Genomic DNA, 18,453 nt, shown 5'->3' with positions numbered 1-18,453 from the left:
AATCACAGTAAAAGCTCAGCCAGGACCTATGTCTAGGAGAGAGATGGGCTTAATCACTGAAAGAAAGGGGCCAAGTGTACCAGAAGGAAAACAAGAAGTTGTTCTAAGAAGTATCAGATATTAGTATAGTATTAGGGGGATTGAATGCAAAAAAACGTAAAAGAATCATGCCTCCTTTTCTTTTGATTTGACAACGATGCACCCGTTTGTGCTGTAGAGTATACATACCGTCCTAAAAAAAACAACAAACACAGACTTTTATGGTTGCAACGTGACAAAATGAGACAACATTAAATGGGGGTGAACAACTTTGCATGGCACCATGGAGAGGATAGAGATGTGGCGGGTGGCAGTGCAAAGTCTTATCACCTTGTCTCAGGGTTACTCTGTCTCCATTAAGGTCAAATGTATCAGTTTACACGTCGCCAGACCGGCAGATAGACGGGTCCTTTGAAAGCCTAACAGAACTGAGGGTAAGGGTCGTCTCCCCCTATATAAGAGAGGGGCGTCGTCGAGACGACTGTAAGTTAGAAACTAGAGTAGTAATTTAATCCAAACAATATTACGCTTCTTAAGTGGAGGGTTTCTGAATGTGTGCGACCTCCTATTTCAAGTACCTTGTTAGCTATTTTATTGATTTTCTGATATTTGGTCCGTGTCGTTCAGCTGCTTTCTGTACCATTGTGTTGTTTTCGCCGACATTGAAGGCTTCCTGGGGAACAGCCAGTCTTTCCGTTCATCCTCTGCTTGGCAACACCGTGGCACCGGTTTTTAAAAAGAACACGTGCTCTGTGTTCATGGCATCTGGGAAGCGAGTCGCTCAGCTGTCATTGCAGAGACGTGTGAGGTGTGTCCTTGTGCGAGACAATCACATGAAATAAATGGGTCACGGGTTGAGGGCAAATCAAAAAGGCATTTTGGATTGTGATGTGGGAACTCGTCAGGTGGACAGGGAGGGGGTCTATTTTAACGAGCCAATAGCACGGTTGCCTCGAATACATCCAACTTTCACTATTTCTCATAAAGTGCTTTTCCCTTTACGTGACCCACAGCCAAACTGCTTCCCTGTCTGTTTTTTCTCTCGCCCGCAAGGTAAGCGCAGCAATCATTGACGTCCGTCGGGTAGCGAATAAAAAAAAGTCAGCTAGGCTTGTTGTGAACGCTGCATGGATAGTGAGACGGAGGGAAGTGCAGTGACAGCAGCCCAGGCATCTACGCAACGGCATCGACAGTATTTGCCTGGGTCAACTCGAGTCTAACTTTGCTTAAATAATGAAGGCTGCATTCCCTGAAACTTACACTGCCTTGGTATTTCTGTGCGAGAGGCACGGCCAGGTCTTTATGGACATGGCAGCCTCCTCTTGACTTTCACCTCAACCTTCGATGTAAATTCTTGATCCCCCCCTAAGTTAGCCAGTGCAATATGAGACTAACAAAATCTGGGTTATTGATATGTCAGCTGATAATGGTTAACCTTCATAAAACGGCGGGCAAGCTGCAGAACTATTTAAGGAGCGTGCCCCCTTAAATAGTCTGTTTTTACTGTCAAAATGTTGCCCTTTACTGCCACCAAGACAACGACAGGAAGAGACAAAAAAAAAAGCTGATATGGATGTATATATGCAGTTGCTCGGGCGGTTTAGTTGACTGTTGTTCATTTGTACCTTCTCTGGGTTCATCGGAGCGACAGAAGCACAGGGCACTCAGGAAAGAATGGCGGCAATGTGGTCAAATATAGCCGTTACAACAGGCTCCACCTCGGCTCCTTTTAACAAGTGGACCAAACAAGTGCCAGGAAGAGGACAGAACTTGATTCTAAAATTAAATCAACTCACATGAAAACAAACAAAAAAAAAAAATCAGGACCATAAAATTGGTTCTTAATAAGGATTAAATGATGTAGCAAAGTTAAAATGGCTGTTAAAACACTTTTTTTCTCCTCAGGAACGATTCGCTGCTGTGATGTCTGAGGGGTGAGTCACAACCTTATAATTACCTCACAATTCATAACAGTAAGTGAAATAAAACTAAAAAAGAAAAAAGAAGAAGACACTGAATTCAACCTATAGGGGTTTAAAAAAAAAGTGTACTAACCCATGTTAAAACACTAAGAGGCTTTAAGCAATTATATATACAATATAATATCCATCCTGTACAATTCAAGGGACATTTTATGAGAGGAATAACCATAAGAAAGCAAAACATTAGAATAACTTTATAACATAAACATGCAACCCTTCACAATAACCTTTTTTTTTGAAGAACCTTTTGATTCAGATATAAAACACGTTGAGTTCACAGCAATTAAGATGATTCTACAGTCCTAATATGATTTTTCGGACATTTGCTCACTTGAATCTTTTAGCTAAAGTGGACAGGTTGATTTGACGGCAAGTTAGACTGGATCAAAGGTATCGCTCATGAGAGGGGTACAAAAAAAGCATCGCCTCAAAAAATAAAATTAAATAAAACCATAACCACAGTGAAATATGGTGGTGGCTGAATCATGGTCTCAGGCTTTCTTTTGATGGAGCAGATTAGGAACAGAATTGGATGAATTTGGGAACGGTCCCTTCATGTCTGTTGGGAAGCTGAATATAAGACAGATTCTGTTTTATTCTGTTTTATAGAATCATAGCGAGGGAGGCATTTGTCAAAATCAAGTTCATGAGAGGGAGCTGACCTTTGACCTTAGTAAGAATCCAAAAATAAATCTGACGAAAAGTAACAATGGATTTAATGGATAGATTCTTAAAAACGAAACAATCCATTATTTTCTAATGGATTTCAGAAACTTCTGCAGTGCAGGATGGCGAATCGAGTCGAGATATAGCGTGCTGACAGAGTCCTACCACAGAAGACTGAATGCGGAAATTGAATCAAAAGGTCCTTTAACAAAGCATTAGTTAAAATGTGTGCGCACTAATGCAAATGGGCTACCTTTTTTATTTTCTTCCTCAGATTTGTGTATTTTTCAGTAGGATTGTACTGGACAAATGTTGCACTATTTATGGAAAGCGTTTTGAAACTATTCATCATTGCCTGATTTGTTTTGCTTCACAAACACCCTGGTATTTTACCAGGTGTGAGCAGCACATTTTTTTTTTTACATCCGTCGTTTATAGAGCACAACTAATGGCTTCTCCCTCTTTTAGACAGTTCCATTACATGTTTAAAAAGAACATTTCTGTGGCTTTAATTAATTTTTCTTTCTCTTGGTCTGGTTTTTCAATGTTACGTCAAGACCGGTGAGTCAAAATGTTGTAAAATAAAACTCACAGTGAATAATAATTCATGGTAAATGATGCAAAAAATGTGCCATGCTTTTTTTTTCTTTTTGTTTTGTTTATCACAGAGAAAGCCAAAAAGGAAATTTGCAGCGACACGTCGACTGCTCATAAAAGTAAGTCTTGTCCCTCTAACATGTCATAAGTGGGAGTTTTCCAAAAGTACATAGCTGATGTCCTAAAACGGGGGATATTAGTGTCCCAATTAAGCCATTTAAAAGAAAAAAAAAATCTGAATAAGAGTCTGTGATGATCCCTGGATTAGGTGTACTGTCTGAATTCATGGCCTCTATAGTGTTAGCCAGGGAGAGGTGCAGCAAAGACTTTCTCATCCAACATGTTTTTTTTTATCCTGCCCTATTTTTATGTGCAGAAGTTGCAAAGCTATATCATAGATCATGCACCTCATGCAGTTGGTCTAACAAAGATGGATTTTCAGCGTTACATTATTTCACATCTACCTCGCATGTAAGTGGAGTAGGAAGAGACAACACTTTAGGGGATTAATGTCCCACCATCGCCTTCTTACACAACTGATGCTGGCACAATGTTATCTCTAGCTAAACTAGGGTCCCTTGGATTAATTTGGCATCTACAAAATGTTAAATTATTAGCTTCAAAACGCTGAAACATTACATTTATTCCACATATGTGCCGCTGCTACAGAACAAACAAAAGTATTTCTTTAATATCACTGTGATTAATAACATAACCTACTTTCACGCTGCACCCACCAGCGCCGTGCGCACCTGAGAGGACAGGGCTTACCTTGGGATGCTGAACAGTCAGAACGGCTCGATCCGACGCCCTCTAACCTACTTTCTGATTATTTCAGCAGATAATAATTTGACCACTTGGGGGGTGGGGGGTGGGGGGGACTCCTATTACAGAGCAATGAACATCCATCTCCAGGTCATCATGTATTAAAAAGTAAAAATGAGACAATGATGTCACAGCCAAAGTGTCACAGCTATCTGAGGCCGTAACACAATTTTCATTTTTACATTCTTCATCCCAACACGCACACAATATACCAAGCGGCAAACGTCAACAAGGACATCTGCATTGAAATGACAGAACCTGGTGTCATTTATGCCTTCACATTTTTAGCCGTAAAAGACACATGTTTAGATACGCCAACATGCTGTCGTGGAAAAAAATTCAGGATAATCTATGAAAGCCTGTGTGTTTTTCTGATATATATTTGGAGATAGGGGTGTTTAAAATTACTTTTAACAATAACAATGAGTTAAAGTCATATAGATAAACATCTAAACACTGAAGAACAGACCTTTTGAAAAAAAGTCCTGCAAAATGTAGGTGCTGAGAAATAAATTAGCACACCTTCAATGTCCAGTTTAAATTGGATAAAATTCCCTTAATATGCACCTATCACATCAGGTGCATATTGTTCAGTAATTTCGAGGAGGTTTTTCCTTGTTCAACCTCTTAAGACCCAAGAAGTTTGGTACAAACATAAAACATTGTTTAATAAGTATCACAAATGTCAGGATTTGTCTTCTGAACCCGGGTTGAGCACACACACACAGAGAGCACGTTTAGACAGTTTATTGAAGGTAACGAGTGCTGGAAGGGGAAACCAAAGTCTGTTATTGGACTGGAGGAGGTGGTACTGGAGTCAGTGCGGCTAGTCAGGTTAGCGGACCACTGGAGACACCATGGCACGGAGCAGAGCTTCTCCAGAGCATCTTGTCAGGTTAGGAGTTCACACGAGACACCTGGACAAAAAGCAAAGCTTCTCCAGGAACAAGCAAGAAAGAAAATACAAAGACTTACTGAGGGACTGGCATGGAGAGGGTGTAGAATGATGACGGACCGGCAAAGGAGTGACAGCAGAGTGAGGCTTAAGTAGGGAAGCTGGCAGGTGAAGTGAGTCTGGCTAATTAGTGGCTGGCAGGTGTGACTAACTGCAGTAGAAGGCTGAGTGGGAGTGGTAGGAGGAAACTGAACTAACCAAAACAAACACCAGAACCTAACTAAATCCAGACAGGAGTAAATAAAAACCCAAATCAAAACTGAACCCTGACATTACCCCCCCCTCAAGGCCGGTCTCCGGACGGCCTAAAAAAAAAAACCAAAACCAAATAGTGACCGAGTCAGGGTGGGTGGAGGGAAGGCAGGATGGAGGGCTAGGGTCAAAACCAAGCTAATCCAACTAGGGTGGGTGGAGGGAAGGTGGATGGCGGGCTAAACCCAAACAAAAACTACCACTTAGGGCAAACCAAAAGGGGTTCCTAACAACCCCTGGTAAACAAAACAGAGCGTCTAACAGATGCTGTTAGGCAAACCAAAGGTGTCTAACCGAGGCTGACAGGTGCACATCGCCACAGGACAAAACAGGCGACCAATGTCACAGGGCAAAACAGGTGAGACAGGCGAACAGCGCCATAGGAAGGAACAGGCGCATAAATGCCAAAGGAAAGGGAACAGGCGTACGAAAGCGGCCAGAGGGAAGGAACGGGCGCACGACAGCGCCAAAGGGCAAGAACAGGCGCACCACAGCGCCAAAGGGCAAGAACAGGCGCACCACAGCGCCAAAGGGCAAGAACAGGCGCACCACAGCGCCAAAGGGCAAGAACAGGCGCACCACAGCGCCAAAGGGCAAGAACAGGCGCACGACAACGCCAGAGGGAAGAACAGGCGCACCGAAAACACCAGGGCTCAACAACACACGCCGGAGCACAACTGGCGCACAGAAACGCCAGGGGAACCCGCCGGGGCGTGAGGGAAACGCCGGGGCTTGAGGAAAATGGGAACATCTACAACACCAAAACAGAGTAAACAAAAATATCAGGAACCTGAGGGCGATCAAATACATCAAGAAACAAAAGAAAATCTAAACGCCAGGAACCAGAGGGCATCCTAACACGCCAGGGACACAAGAACTCCAAGCACCAGGAGACAGGGGGCGCTCCAACACGCCGGGGACAAAAGAGTTCTAAATACCAAGGAACGGAGAGCGTCCTAACACGCTGTGGAACCAAGAAAACTAAACACCAGGAGACTGAGGGCATCCTAACACGCTGGGGAACCGAGAAATCTAAAACACCAGAGAAACAGGAACTAAGGGCGTCCTAACACGCCAGAGAAACAGGAACTAAGGGCGTCCTAACAAGCCAGGGACACACGAAATCCAAATACTTGGGAACGGAGAGTGCACTGGGCAGCAACAGGCCGACGCACCAGAGGGCTCAGCCGGCGACATATGAGCGCCGGAGGGCTCTGGCGGCGGCCTGCGTGCGCTGGGCAGCGACAGGCTGATGCACCAGAGGGCTCAGCCGGCGACATATGAGCGCCGGAGGGCTCTGGCGGCGGCCTGCGTGCGCTGGGCAGCGACTGGCCGGGCGCGCCAGAGGGCTCAGCCGGCGACATTGGAACGCCGGAGGGCTCTGGCGGCGCCTAATCACAGAGAAAAACAAGAACTAAGAGGACTAGGTGAAAAAAAACAGAGACACCAGGGGAAGTCAAAGCAAAATAAAAACTACTGAAGGCTAGAGGGGACTAGACAAACCTAAACAGGGCTAAAAAACATGGGTAAACTACAGGAACAAGGAATAACAGGGGAACTAGGAGGCAAACAAAAACTAAGGAAACTCAAACCAACCAAAGCAAAGAGCATGAAACAGCTCAGAACCAGGGATCTGAAGCCTAAATGAACGCAAGGACCAAGGAGCGCTGAGATTAAAAAGTGCCGGGCCAAGGAATCAAACCAAGAACTGGAAAACAAAAGGCAAAACTAGAAAACCCAAACAGAAACTAAAAAATAAATAAGTAGAGCAAAACTAGAAACTAGGGCTGGGGTAACCCAAGGAAAGACTAAAGCTAAAACTAGAAAATCAAAACAAGGAAACTAGGACAGGTACAGGTAAACTAATGTAAAACTAGATAACTTAAAGCTAGAATATGTACACAAAAGCAATAACTGGAAGACTAAGGTAAAAAAAACTAGAATTCTAAAGCAAAACCCAGAAGACTAAAGGCAAACCTAGAACACTAGAACAGAGTTGGAAAAAAACAAAGCAAAATAGAAACTCAAGTACTCTAAGGAAAACAATAAAAACCCTAAATAACTCTAAAACTGAGGAATTCTACATTACTCAAAACTAAGGCAGAGCTCGAACAAAAAAAACAAAGCACAGGCCTTAAGGGCGCAGGCAAAAACGGCTACTAAGCAAAAAAAGAAAAGTCTTTGTGGAGGTCGTCCTGGACGAGGCAGGCGGCGGAGCAGCATCGCCCGACTAAACCCTTGAGGAGGACGGCCCCGACGAGGCAAAGTCGAGCGGCTCGGAGCCCGCAGTCTGCGGCTCCGGCCGAACAGGAAGGTCAGAGGTGGGCGCCGTGGTGGACGGCCCCGACGAGGCAAAGTCAAGCGGCTCGAAGTCCGCAGTCTGCGGTTCCGGCCGAACAGGAAGGTCAGAGGTGGGCGCCGTGGTGGACGGCCCCGACGAGGCAAAGTCGAGTAGCTAGGAGTCCGCAGTCTGCGGCGCCGGCCAAACAGAAAAGTCTGAGGCGGTGCCAGGCTACAGGTCTCGGCAGAAACCAAGGCTAGAGGCGGATCCTCCTGGACCCCCTCACGAGGCTTGGACGGAGGCGGATCCTCCTGGACCCCCTCACGAGGCTTGGACGGAGGCAGGTCCTCCTGGACCCCCTCACGAGGCTTGGACGGAGGCAGGTCCTCCTGGACCCCCTCACGAGGCTTGGACGGAGGCAGGTCCTCCTGGACCTCCTCGTGAGGCTTGGACGGAGGCAGGTCCTCCTGGACCTCCTCGTGAGGCTTGGACGGAGGCAGGTCCTCCTGGACCTCCTCGTGAGGCTTGGACGGAGGCAGGTCCTCCTGGACCTCCTCGTGGGACTTGGACGGAGGCAGGTCCTCCTGGACCTCCTCGTGGGACTTGGACGGAGGCAGGTCCTCCTGGACCGCCTCGTGAGACACGGGCTGAGGCTGAGCAGCACCCACGGAGGCCTCGGGCTGAGGCAGAGCAGCACATACGGAGGCCTCGGGCTGATCAGGGACGTGCACACCCACGCTGGCTAGGGCCGTGGCTTGTGCAGCAGTCATCTCTGAGATCGCTGGCGAGGCTGAACTCCCTGATGAGGCCAGTGGCGGAGGAGCTGCAGTCGGCCAGCAGGGGAGGAGATCATCCCGGTCACCATAAAAGAAATCCCACAGCTGTGTCTCCTCGATGTGTGGAGCCCTGACCGGCGGGACTGCCGACCACCGTTCCTTTGCTTGGGCCCGCACCCGAGGGACCAGCTGCGTATCCAGGAGATGGTGACCGAGATGTCTGGGAACCGGGAAGCCTCCTACCTGTCCCACCGAAGCGACAACGCCAGTCTGACACACCAGGAAGGAGGAGGTGATGTTGGCCTCAGTCGTCGGAGCTGGCACAGTGGGATCCGGCTGGGCTTCAGGCAGAACGGCGGCTGCACTGTTGCTCTGGCGAACCCGGCGTCTACGCCGGGAGGAGCGGGGCAGCGAGGGAGGGGCTGAGGTCGGAGCTGTGGCGGGAGCAGCGGAAAGGCTGGTGGCAAGGGGAGAGCCGATTGGCGGAGGTGTTCCCGACCAGAAGTCCCAATCTATCTCCCGGGAAAGGTACGCCAGTTCTGGAAACGCAGAACACTGTCGTGCCAAGGTCAGAATATGTTCCCCCAAACTAGCTCGAACCATGGCCGCTGCCTCCGCTTGCAGGTGCGGCGAGTCCAAACCAGCGACCACAGCCTGGCTGCGCTTCAGTTCCTGAAAGCAGAGCTTCACAGAATCAACCAGGGAGGGAGGTACCAGACCGGCTCCAACATGCGGACTCTGTGTGTGTTTCGGGTTCATTTTGGCCGGTCCGTACTGTCAGGATTTGTCTTCTGAACCCGGGTTGAGCACACACACACAGAGAGCACGTTTAGACAGTTTATTGAAGGTAACGAGTGCTGGAAGGGGAAACCAAAGTCTGTTATTGGACTGGAGGAGGTGGTACTGGAGTCAGTGCGGCTAGTCAGGTTAGCGGACCACTGGAGACACCATGGCACGGAGCAGAGCTTCTCCAGAGCATCTTGTCAGGTTAGGAGTTCACACGAGACACCTGGACAAAAAGCAAAGCTTCTCCAGGAACAAGCAAGAAAGAAAATACAAAGACTTACTGAGGGACTGGCATGGAGAGGGTGTAGAATGATGACGGACCGGCAAAGGAGTGACAGCAGAGTGAGGCTTAAGTAGGGAAGCTGGCAGGTGAAGTGAGTCTGGCTAATTAGTGGCTGGCAGGTGTGACTAACTGCAGTAGAAGGCTGAGTGGGAGTGGTAGGAGGAAACTGAACTAACCAAAACAAACACCAGAACCTAACTAAATCCAGACAGGAGTAAATAAAAACCCAAATCAAAACTGAACCCTGACAACAAATAGTTCATGTAAAAAACAGAAATAACACTGAAGCCTACCTGGACCCTGCAACATTACAACATTCATTACCCCAAGATTCCCAAAACAAACTAAAACAAATGAAAAAAGACCGAATGAGTATAAAAAAAAGTATTAAAAAAGTACTCATAACGGGCTTTACGTACATGAAACCCCGTAAAACAGAAAGTGGCATACCTTCTTCAGACTACTGTCAGACACTGACACCCTCACTTCTTCCTAAGCTAGAACACACATTTTTGTTCATATCTTTTGTTTGATAAGTGAAACTTGTTTACCCGCATCTAAATCACTCTCTTGCCCAGAGATAAATGAAAACAGACATTTGTTAATATCTCGGAAAGTCCAGCTGAGACACTTCATAAAACCTTAGGATGTTCCAAGCAAAGCGCAATGCTGTGAGCTTCTTCTACATACAAAAGAAATTATCAAAGAATCACATCAGAACAGAGATTAAACACGCTACTGTTGGCCTAACACCTCAGCAAACGCTAAACGCATAGGGACATTGTTGAAGGTAACGCCATGAGAGTTTTAAGGCATGTGTTGTCAGAACATTTTAGCTTTCCTAACCTGCTCATTGTTGGCGCAGCGTGTTAAAGCTACCAAAACAAAAAGCTACCAGGAAGAAACACATCTACAAGATCCTTGGTGACTGAGATACAATCACATCAACAATGCGCCGATCGTTAAAGTGTTTAACCCAGACAACTGCGCCGTTGTCTGGGTTAAACACTTTAACGATTCAAGCCTATTCTTAAACCACCCAGCTCCATGTCGACGCCACTGATCGGAACATCCATTGCATATAATGCTTTTTGCAAGCCTCAGCTACATTTACTAACTCTGTAATACCGCCTCATTGGGTTTCAGGGTAAGCTGCTGAAGAAGGCAGCTTCTATGCTGGTAGCTGAAAATGAGGAGAAAGAACTGGAGAAGGAGAGAGTTGTGAACGAGAGCGTTCCTCCTCTGAAGCTGTCAGGCCTGTCAGTCCAGGAGCTCCAGGTACTTTAGCAGAAAATCCAGCTAAGCCACGCGTCACTGTTCGACGTCCTTTTGACTGCCTTTTCTTTTTTTTACAGGAACTTTGCAAAGAGTTACACCAGAAGCTTGATGTTGTCGATGAGATGCGTTACGACATGCAACTTAAAGTCAACAAAAATGAAAACGAGGTATTCGAAAGAGGTTTGAATGGGGATTTAATTGTTAAACCGCGTGCGGAGATGTCGTGCTCTTTGCTAAAGCGGGATGCTCGTTGCGCAGATTGTCTCACTGAAACAGAAGATCATCGAACTGAAGGGTATAAAGAAGCCCAGCCTGAAGAGGGTGAAGAAGACCACAGACGACATGCTGGGTGCCTACATAGATGCTTCCAAACTCAAGAAGGCCGACTTCAAGGCCAACCTCAAGACGGTGAAAAAAGAAGATGATAAGGTAACATAGTAGAATCCTCTTGAGGACGAAATCTTAAAAAAAAAAAAAAGACCAAGTTGTTTCAAATCATTTGCATTTTTTTTTTGTTTTTGTTTTTTCACAGAAGGAAGAAGTTACCGACTGGCGTAAGAATGTGGAGGCCCTCTCTGGCATGGAGGGCAGGAAGAAGCTGTTTACCGCAGGACAATGAAACCGTGCACATACCATAAAGTTACTGTTGGTCATTTCCACCTGCTAACGTTACAGATTTCAAACGTCGCGTCTTTGTGTATTTCTCTGAATTATACCAGAATTATTGTGCTTGAAAAATGTTCAATTTTCATGCTGAAGTGAAGTGATTATAGCAATGTGTCGTCATCATTTAATGTAAACCACACTAACGCAGCAGGAATAATTCTAATCATTTTCTGCAGACTGAGATTGTGATATAAAAGAAATGTTTTATGCTATGGAAGTGCAGTATTTGTAGTGGACAGACGATGGTGCTGTCCTCCTGTTTGTAGTACAAATCAAGCTGAATAAACTATTTGGTCATGGTGAATAAAGCACCATGACCAAATGGCTGGATTATAACAATTCTTTCCTTTATTTTTGTTTACTTTTATTTTGAAGTTTATTACTCAGTTTGAACCTTCCTCCACCAACACCAACAGCCCAGAGTGCCTTTTTATTGAATCTTTACAGTCACAACTTTTCAAGAAAACCCATATTTTTTAAAAGGAGCATTGCGCAAGTTTAAAGATTAAATATCATTATTTTTCTTTCCCATACATGCCATTTCAATTGTTCTGCGTGTAAAATGAGTTTTCCTCTATCTACTGCAGTTGCCTCTATAGGCTTCATTAGTCAGTTCATGAGAGAGTGATTTGGGTCGTATGCTTGGGCCATGCGACGCACGCTCTTGTTCACCTGGCTACTTTGATTGAGTCTCCGCCGCCATTGAGGCATTAGTGAGGGAACACGGGCTAACTTCAGTAAATGATGCAGATGCTTTCTTCTTCTCCCATGGTCAGGCACAACACTCGTGTCATTTCAACTTGTCGCCAGAGGGGGCAGACATCTGCAAAAATCCTGCAACTTGCACTGTGCTCCTTTAAAGGGGCCTTGTTACATATTTTGACCATAAACAGAAAACACAAAAAGCCATATGGTCATGTTCAAATAAAACAATTTACACTAAGGATTCATCCTGAAATTCCTTACTTGGTCCTTTTGAAGTCTGAAAAGAACTTTGCTCCAGGCATGATCAGCAAACAATGATCAGTAAACATTGTCGAGCCATCTGCAGGCAGTACCAAGGAACTATCAGGAAGCAAAATGCTGACAATTGCCGCAGCTAATGTACGAGCCGGTAGACTGGCCTGCAATTCGTCGCAGTAAAGCGACACCTCAGCTTGGTGGAAGATCAACCCGATCTGCAGGGTTAGAGTTACTTAGCTTCTTTGTTTTCGCACCTCTTGTTTACTCATTGCAGATGCGCAGTATCATACGTCCGGTCACATGGTCTGTTATAGTAAATATACACCGAAGCGCTTTGTTTTCTGAAAAACAAAACAAAGTGTAAAAGACAGAATAAAATATTTTAGATTATGTATAATAAGCCAACAGGTTGCAATGATTTAATCAGAAAACATTTGTTTGCAACCATATAGTGAGCTAGAAATTCATAAAGTTATAGTAAATATACACCGAAGCGCTTTGTTTTCTTTAAACAAAACAAAGTGTAAAACACAGAATAAAATATTATATGTTACGTATAATAAGCCTACAGGGTGCAATAATTTAATCAGAAAACAGTTGTTTGCAACCATATAGTGAGCTAGAAATTCATAAAGTTATAGTAAATATACACCGAAGCGCTTTGTTTTCTTTAAACAAAACAAAGTGTAAAACACAGAATAAAATATTATATGTTACGTATAATAAGCCAACACGGTGCAATAATTTAATCAATTCAATTCAAATTTACTTATATAGCACCAATTCATGAAACATGTCATCTCAAGGCACTTTACAAAGTCAAATTCAATCATATTAAACAGATTGGTCAAAAATTTCCTATGTAAGGGAATTAGTTGATTGCTTCAAAGTCCCGACAAGCAGCATTCACTCCTGAAAACAGTTGTTTGCAACCATATAGTGAGCTAGAAATTCGTAAAGTCTTGGTACGTGGCCCCCTTTAAGGCACACAGATCTTTGCAAATAATACTTTACAAATATTTCACTTGTCCTGCCAAATCATATGCACGACCACATGGGGAAAAATGTGCAAACATGCTCTGTTAATATTCACGCGGAGACTATTGTGTGCTGAAGTGCAGCGGTAAACCTGGCACAGAGAGATGGGAGAGCCGTGATATACAGTTTGCGGGCTGTCAGGACAGAAGACGCTATTTTGGTTGGCCACTCACAGAAGGCAATAGGAGCTATTAAATCTGAGACTTGAGTTTAGTTCTTGTCATTTAAAGTCAGAGACATTTCGTATCAACCCATTTTCCGCAGGGATTAAATAAAAGGTACGTTGATCTGTTTTGTTATGTGTAATGACAATGTGGCATAGCTATGATTTACCGATAAATTTCACATGGTACAACAAAATGGCAAACAACTTGATGTGAAGTATGAGTTTAATTAGAACATAAATATTTAGTTTATACGTTTATTTTAAACATTTCATGAAGTGATGCTGCTATTCCAATTTTTAAGCCAACACTTTGGTACTTTAGCTTGTAATGTAACTTTTTACCATGTAATTGCTGAGATCCCTTTTTTTCCTTGTAATTTAAAGCTTGTGCTCTATGTTTACTCTACAAAAAATAAATCCGAATTGAATTTGGGGATGACTCTTTTCCAGCTGGACAGAGCCCAAATAGGATTAAATAAGGACTATCACAGGGCTTGAGCATGAAGTGTTACTAATTTAAAGGCTCAGCGTTGGTATGCCACAGTTCCAAGGTCTGGATGACTTGGCTTAGCAAATCGGCGGGGCAACGGCGGAGAAACATAAAAATACATTTTGTCTGACGATATGAACATGAAAAAAAGACTCTGATTGTGTATCGACAGCTGCAAGTGAAGCAACTACCACCAGATCTAATTCTAATAAAAGTACAATCTTCCAACAGGAGCAAACAAAAACATGTCTGAGGCGTAAGTGATAATTTCTTCCCCAGTTTTAGTGAGTTAATATTTATTATATAAATGAATATTTACACTAAATCTCTTCCTTCTTCTTTATCTTTTCTCCGTATAATAATGTCCAACAAAGACCGGTAAGAAATGGATATATTTGTTGCAGCCCATGTACACCTAATGAAAAATATTGTTCTAAAACCCTTTTTTTTCTTCTTTTTAAATAAAGAAAAAATCAAAGATCTCTGCATCGCGAAGACTGTTTCTGAAGGTAGTGTCTCCTTTCGTTACACGTCTTCCTATATATACAAATGTGGGTTTATTCAATGGAGGTTTCTATGCACGACAGACCAAGCTGCTGAAAACAGCAGCTGCAATGTTGGAGAAGATGAAGGAGGAGCGGAGCCTGCAGAAAGAACTTACTCTCACAGAGAAAGTTCCTCCCCTGCAGCTTTCTGGGTTGTCTGTTCAGGACCTTCAGGTGAGCATGCGCAGGGAACCGCAGTGCAGGTAAATGTTACACGTTATGCTACATCTAGTGTATTTCTGCATCGCTTCAGAAATACACTAAATGTAACACAGCTAGACTGAATAACACAAACGGTAACTTTGGTAAACCAGACAGAAGATTGTGGGGCTCGGACCTTTTGCTCTAAGAAGTTACTGATCGCCGCTTGTTTGTCTGCAGGCTCTGTGCAAAGAGCTGCACCGTAAGATAGATGTGGCAGACGAGGAACGCTACGACATTGACGCGAAGGTGTCCAAAAACATCAAGGAGGTCTGGAATCATTTCTTAATTTTTTATCTCTTCAGTTTCCTGCTTCGTATTTCACCGGTGATGAACAGCTCTGTGAAACGAACCCCTGCTCATCTGATCGACACAGTCTATTGAGCCGAGAGTCGACTCTTTACCAGCCGACTGGGCAAGGTTGGCTGAACGGGTCGTTGTACTTGACCTTTTAAATTTGTTCCCACAGATTGAGGACCTGAATCAGAAGGTCTTTGCTTTAAAGGGTAAGATGAAGCGACCTGCTCTCAGGAGAGTGAAGATCTCCGCTGACGCCATGCTGGGAGCTTTGCTGGGCTCCAAGGTTAAAGAGAGCGTGGACTTTAAGGCCAACCTGAAGACTGTGAAGAAAGAGGAGGAGAAGGTAAGTGGTTCATGTCTATTTACCTCCGTGTGAGAAAACAGGACACCCCATCACCAAATCGGAAGTTCACTAATCGACGTCTAATTACATTTCTTTTCTGCCCTTTAACAACAAAGATCAACATAGTTGTCCTCATTTAACAAAATGTATAAGCAAAAATTAGTTTTTAAGCTGATGAAGGTTAGGACACCCCACCTCCTCGTTTAGTCTCATCCCCTTTGGCAGAAGTAAGACCAGAGAGACACGCCTTGTAGCCATCTAGCAGTCTCCAGCACCAGTTTGAGCAAAGTTCTGCTTTAGCTCTAATTTTATTATCTCACATTTACCTCAGGTAACCTTGTGATGATGGGTGGATTTAATGTGCATCCCCAAAAACATGACACTTTGACTCCTGGCTTCTCAGCTGCCATGGGTCTCTTTTCCATGAATTCTGGATTTGCTACATGAATATTTAGAAACACGTCCTCTGTCGTGGTGGCCAAATGAACCAGTTTTATACGACTGTGTGCGAAGAGCTTTAATGCAGAAGTCCAGGTCTTTATCTACATTCTCTCTTCAACATTCTCAAACTTCAGTCTGGACTTTGTGTTTTTTTCTCAGCATCGAAGTTAAACTGGTCCATTCTCTTCCTGGTCATTCGGCCATGAACTTTCACATTAAAACCAGCGAGAATCAGTGCAAGGTGGGGGCACAGGGGTAGTGCAGGCAACCCATGTACAGAAGCCCCTGTCCTTGATGCAGCCTTCCCGGGTTTGAGTCCCCGCCGGTGGACCTCTACCTATCCCCTATCTCAACTCCATTTCCTGTCCTTAGATGATATTTTAAGGTTTCTGGAGACTTCTTTTAGCATCTTACAGTCTGCTCTTGGCGGAAACTTATTTAGACTGCTAGACCTGGCCAAGATGGCAGTTTTTTTTATGTCCTCCACTTGTGGGCTGTTTTCCATAAAAGGAGATTGTCATATTTCAAATTCTTTTGAGACCTCTGTCAATTCTCTACCAGAGTCATAAGCTGCTAAATCCTTCTCTCGAAAGCCCCCAAACACCTCTTTCGATCTCACAGGAAACAGCGAACAGCCCATCAAAGAAAATATCTGTGGTTTAAGTACGGTGGGTGTGTTTCAACATGCCGAGTGATGACGATCAGACAACGCGCACAAAATTTAAGATAGAAATAATTATGAGAATTAAATCCTCTTTTATTTCTCACAAAAATATTTTTTTTACTTAATTATTAAGAAAATTTTACAAGATCTTTTCTTTGTTGTTTATTTATATTATTTGACATTTTTACCCTTGTTGAAAGTGCATTTAGATCTAAATTAGTCTAAATATGTTAGAACACATACAGGCTGTCGTGGGGGGGGGGGGGGGGGGGGGGTCCTAATCTTTCACATGACTGCATGTTGTATGGCTTATCTTAATTCCTACAATATTGCTGATAGTTGTTTTCTTTGCCTAATCAGAAGGAGGAAGTGACAGACTGGAGGAAGAACGTGGAAGCCATGTCCGGAATGGAGGGAAGGAAGAAGCTTTTTAATGCCAATCAGTAAATGCATTTTTGTGGACATTCTGAGATCAAAATGCAGTTGTACAGGGTAAATAATGACAGGAGACAACACATACAGGGATTGTCTTTCTGTAGAGTTAACAAATGCACAAGATAGGTATGAGCATGACTGTATCTGTAGACTTTACATGCTATATTCACATTTATTCAAACTACTACAGAATAATAATCACTGCAGCAATTTTTGCATTAGGGTTGGTTGCACCCTTATCCTTTGTGGTGTTTGCACTTGTGAAACATTTGCGCTTCTCATATGTACACCCTAACAAGAAAGAAAATGTTTCTTGACATAAAAAAAAACTGAAAATAATAAAATCTGGTAGAAACTGAACGCTGATGCTGTGGGTCTCCTTTCAACCGTTTTCCTATTTTATGAGGCTGACAATAAAAATGTGCTCACATGAATAAAAATAAAATGGCTGTACCAGTTTTATAGGTGCTTGTCAGCAAAAGCTGAGAAGTGAACAGGAAGTTCTTGGCTAAAAGAAGAAACAACACTGACCTCCAACTATCCGGATCCAGAGCATCACTGCAGCAAAGCACCAATCAACACAGAGGCGATAAGAGAAGAGTCTTTATATATTTAATATTCTGTATATGTATATATCTGTGATGGAGCACATACTCTTGTGTCTTTAAATCTAACTCAGTGCTATCTCAATAAACTTTAATTAACTATAGGGTGCCTTTTTAGAGTTTTAGTAAAGGATGTGTAAGTTTAAGTACAATGCCATGTAATAATATTTACACCTGTTATACCTGTACATGTCATATGATGTGAAAACGTTTATAGGGCATTGCAAAGTATAGTGGCTTGGCAATTCTGCCCCAATGCAGGACTGTGTTCAAATCTGCATCAGCTCTGACTAGATCAGGGTGAACTACAGTATTGGATTCCCACCATCACACTTTTTTTTATTTTTTTATTTCCTTTATTTAACCAGGTAAACCCCATTGAGATCTGGATCTTATTTTCAAGGGGGACCTGGGCAGAAATCTGCAAAACACTGCAACCTGGTTACAAAAATAAAACCAATTAACACATATGCACAAATATAAAACAATTTAAAAGCAGTGACACTGTTTCATAGACGCTTGTTGTCTATCTTTAAGAACCGCTAGAAAAAAGTCCAATGAAACAGTTTCCGATATCTTGAGCTCAGAGCTGATTCCACGCTGTAGGAGCCAACACACTGAATGCTTTCTGTTCTTTATCAGTTCAAACACGAGGAACATGTAGAAGGATAAAGACATTTGAGCGTAAAGAATGGGACCACTTAAATTGTGGTCCTATGTGACCAAATCATCTTCCATATTCCCTACATGGCTCATGTCAACTTCAAACAGGACTTCTTGGGGCATTTTTTTTTTTTTACTAATGTCTTTCTCCCTGTTGTGCTTCCATAAAGGCCATGTTTATGGAGTGCAAGCAAGCTAATTGCTTTTATATAA

General features: G+C 43.6%; 2 protein-coding genes across 4 annotated transcripts; both read left to right on the top strand.

Annotated features, from left to right (window-relative positions):
* The first annotated feature begins 917 nt into the window (after positions 1 to 917).
* LOC105938514 (troponin I, slow skeletal muscle) lies at positions 918 to 11,722 on the top strand. The gene is made up of 8 exons (XM_012880265.3): positions 918 to 1,092; positions 1,945 to 1,973; positions 3,245 to 3,248; positions 3,356 to 3,403; positions 10,589 to 10,720; positions 10,798 to 10,887; positions 10,979 to 11,149; positions 11,253 to 11,722. The coding sequence occupies exons 2-8, from the start codon at positions 1,963 to 1,965 to the stop codon at positions 11,337 to 11,339; spliced, it is 543 nt and encodes a 180-aa protein (XP_012735719.3). The 5' UTR covers positions 918 to 1,092; positions 1,945 to 1,962; the 3' UTR covers positions 11,340 to 11,722.
* A 1,781-nt stretch (positions 11,723 to 13,503) lies between these two features.
* Positions 13,504 to 17,332, top strand: tnni4b.2 (troponin I4b, tandem duplicate 2). Of its 3 annotated transcripts, none has more exons than XM_012880268.3 (8): positions 13,517 to 13,665; positions 14,275 to 14,299; positions 14,418 to 14,421; positions 14,511 to 14,552; positions 14,631 to 14,762; positions 14,970 to 15,059; positions 15,259 to 15,432; positions 16,898 to 16,984. In XM_012880268.3, the coding sequence occupies exons 2-8, from the start codon at positions 14,289 to 14,291 to the stop codon at positions 16,982 to 16,984; spliced, it is 540 nt and encodes a 179-aa protein (XP_012735722.1). In that variant the 5' UTR covers positions 13,517 to 13,665; positions 14,275 to 14,288. The 3 variants fall into 3 exon arrangements, with proteins under 3 accessions (XP_021163108.1, XP_012735722.1, XP_012735721.1); XM_012880267.3 differs by having other exon boundaries at positions 13,519 to 13,665; positions 14,216 to 14,299; positions 16,898 to 17,332; XM_021307433.2 differs by lacking the exon at positions 14,970 to 15,059 and having other exon boundaries at positions 13,504 to 13,665; positions 14,216 to 14,299; positions 16,898 to 17,332.
* The last annotated feature ends 1,121 nt before the right edge of the window (positions 17,333 to 18,453 follow it).

This window comes from Fundulus heteroclitus, chromosome 2 (assembly GCF_011125445.2).
Source record: "Fundulus heteroclitus isolate FHET01 chromosome 2, MU-UCD_Fhet_4.1, whole genome shotgun sequence".
Taxonomy (NCBI): Eukaryota; Metazoa; Chordata; class Actinopteri; order Cyprinodontiformes; family Fundulidae; genus Fundulus; species Fundulus heteroclitus.
This window is presented reverse-complemented; position numbering and strand designations above follow the sequence as displayed.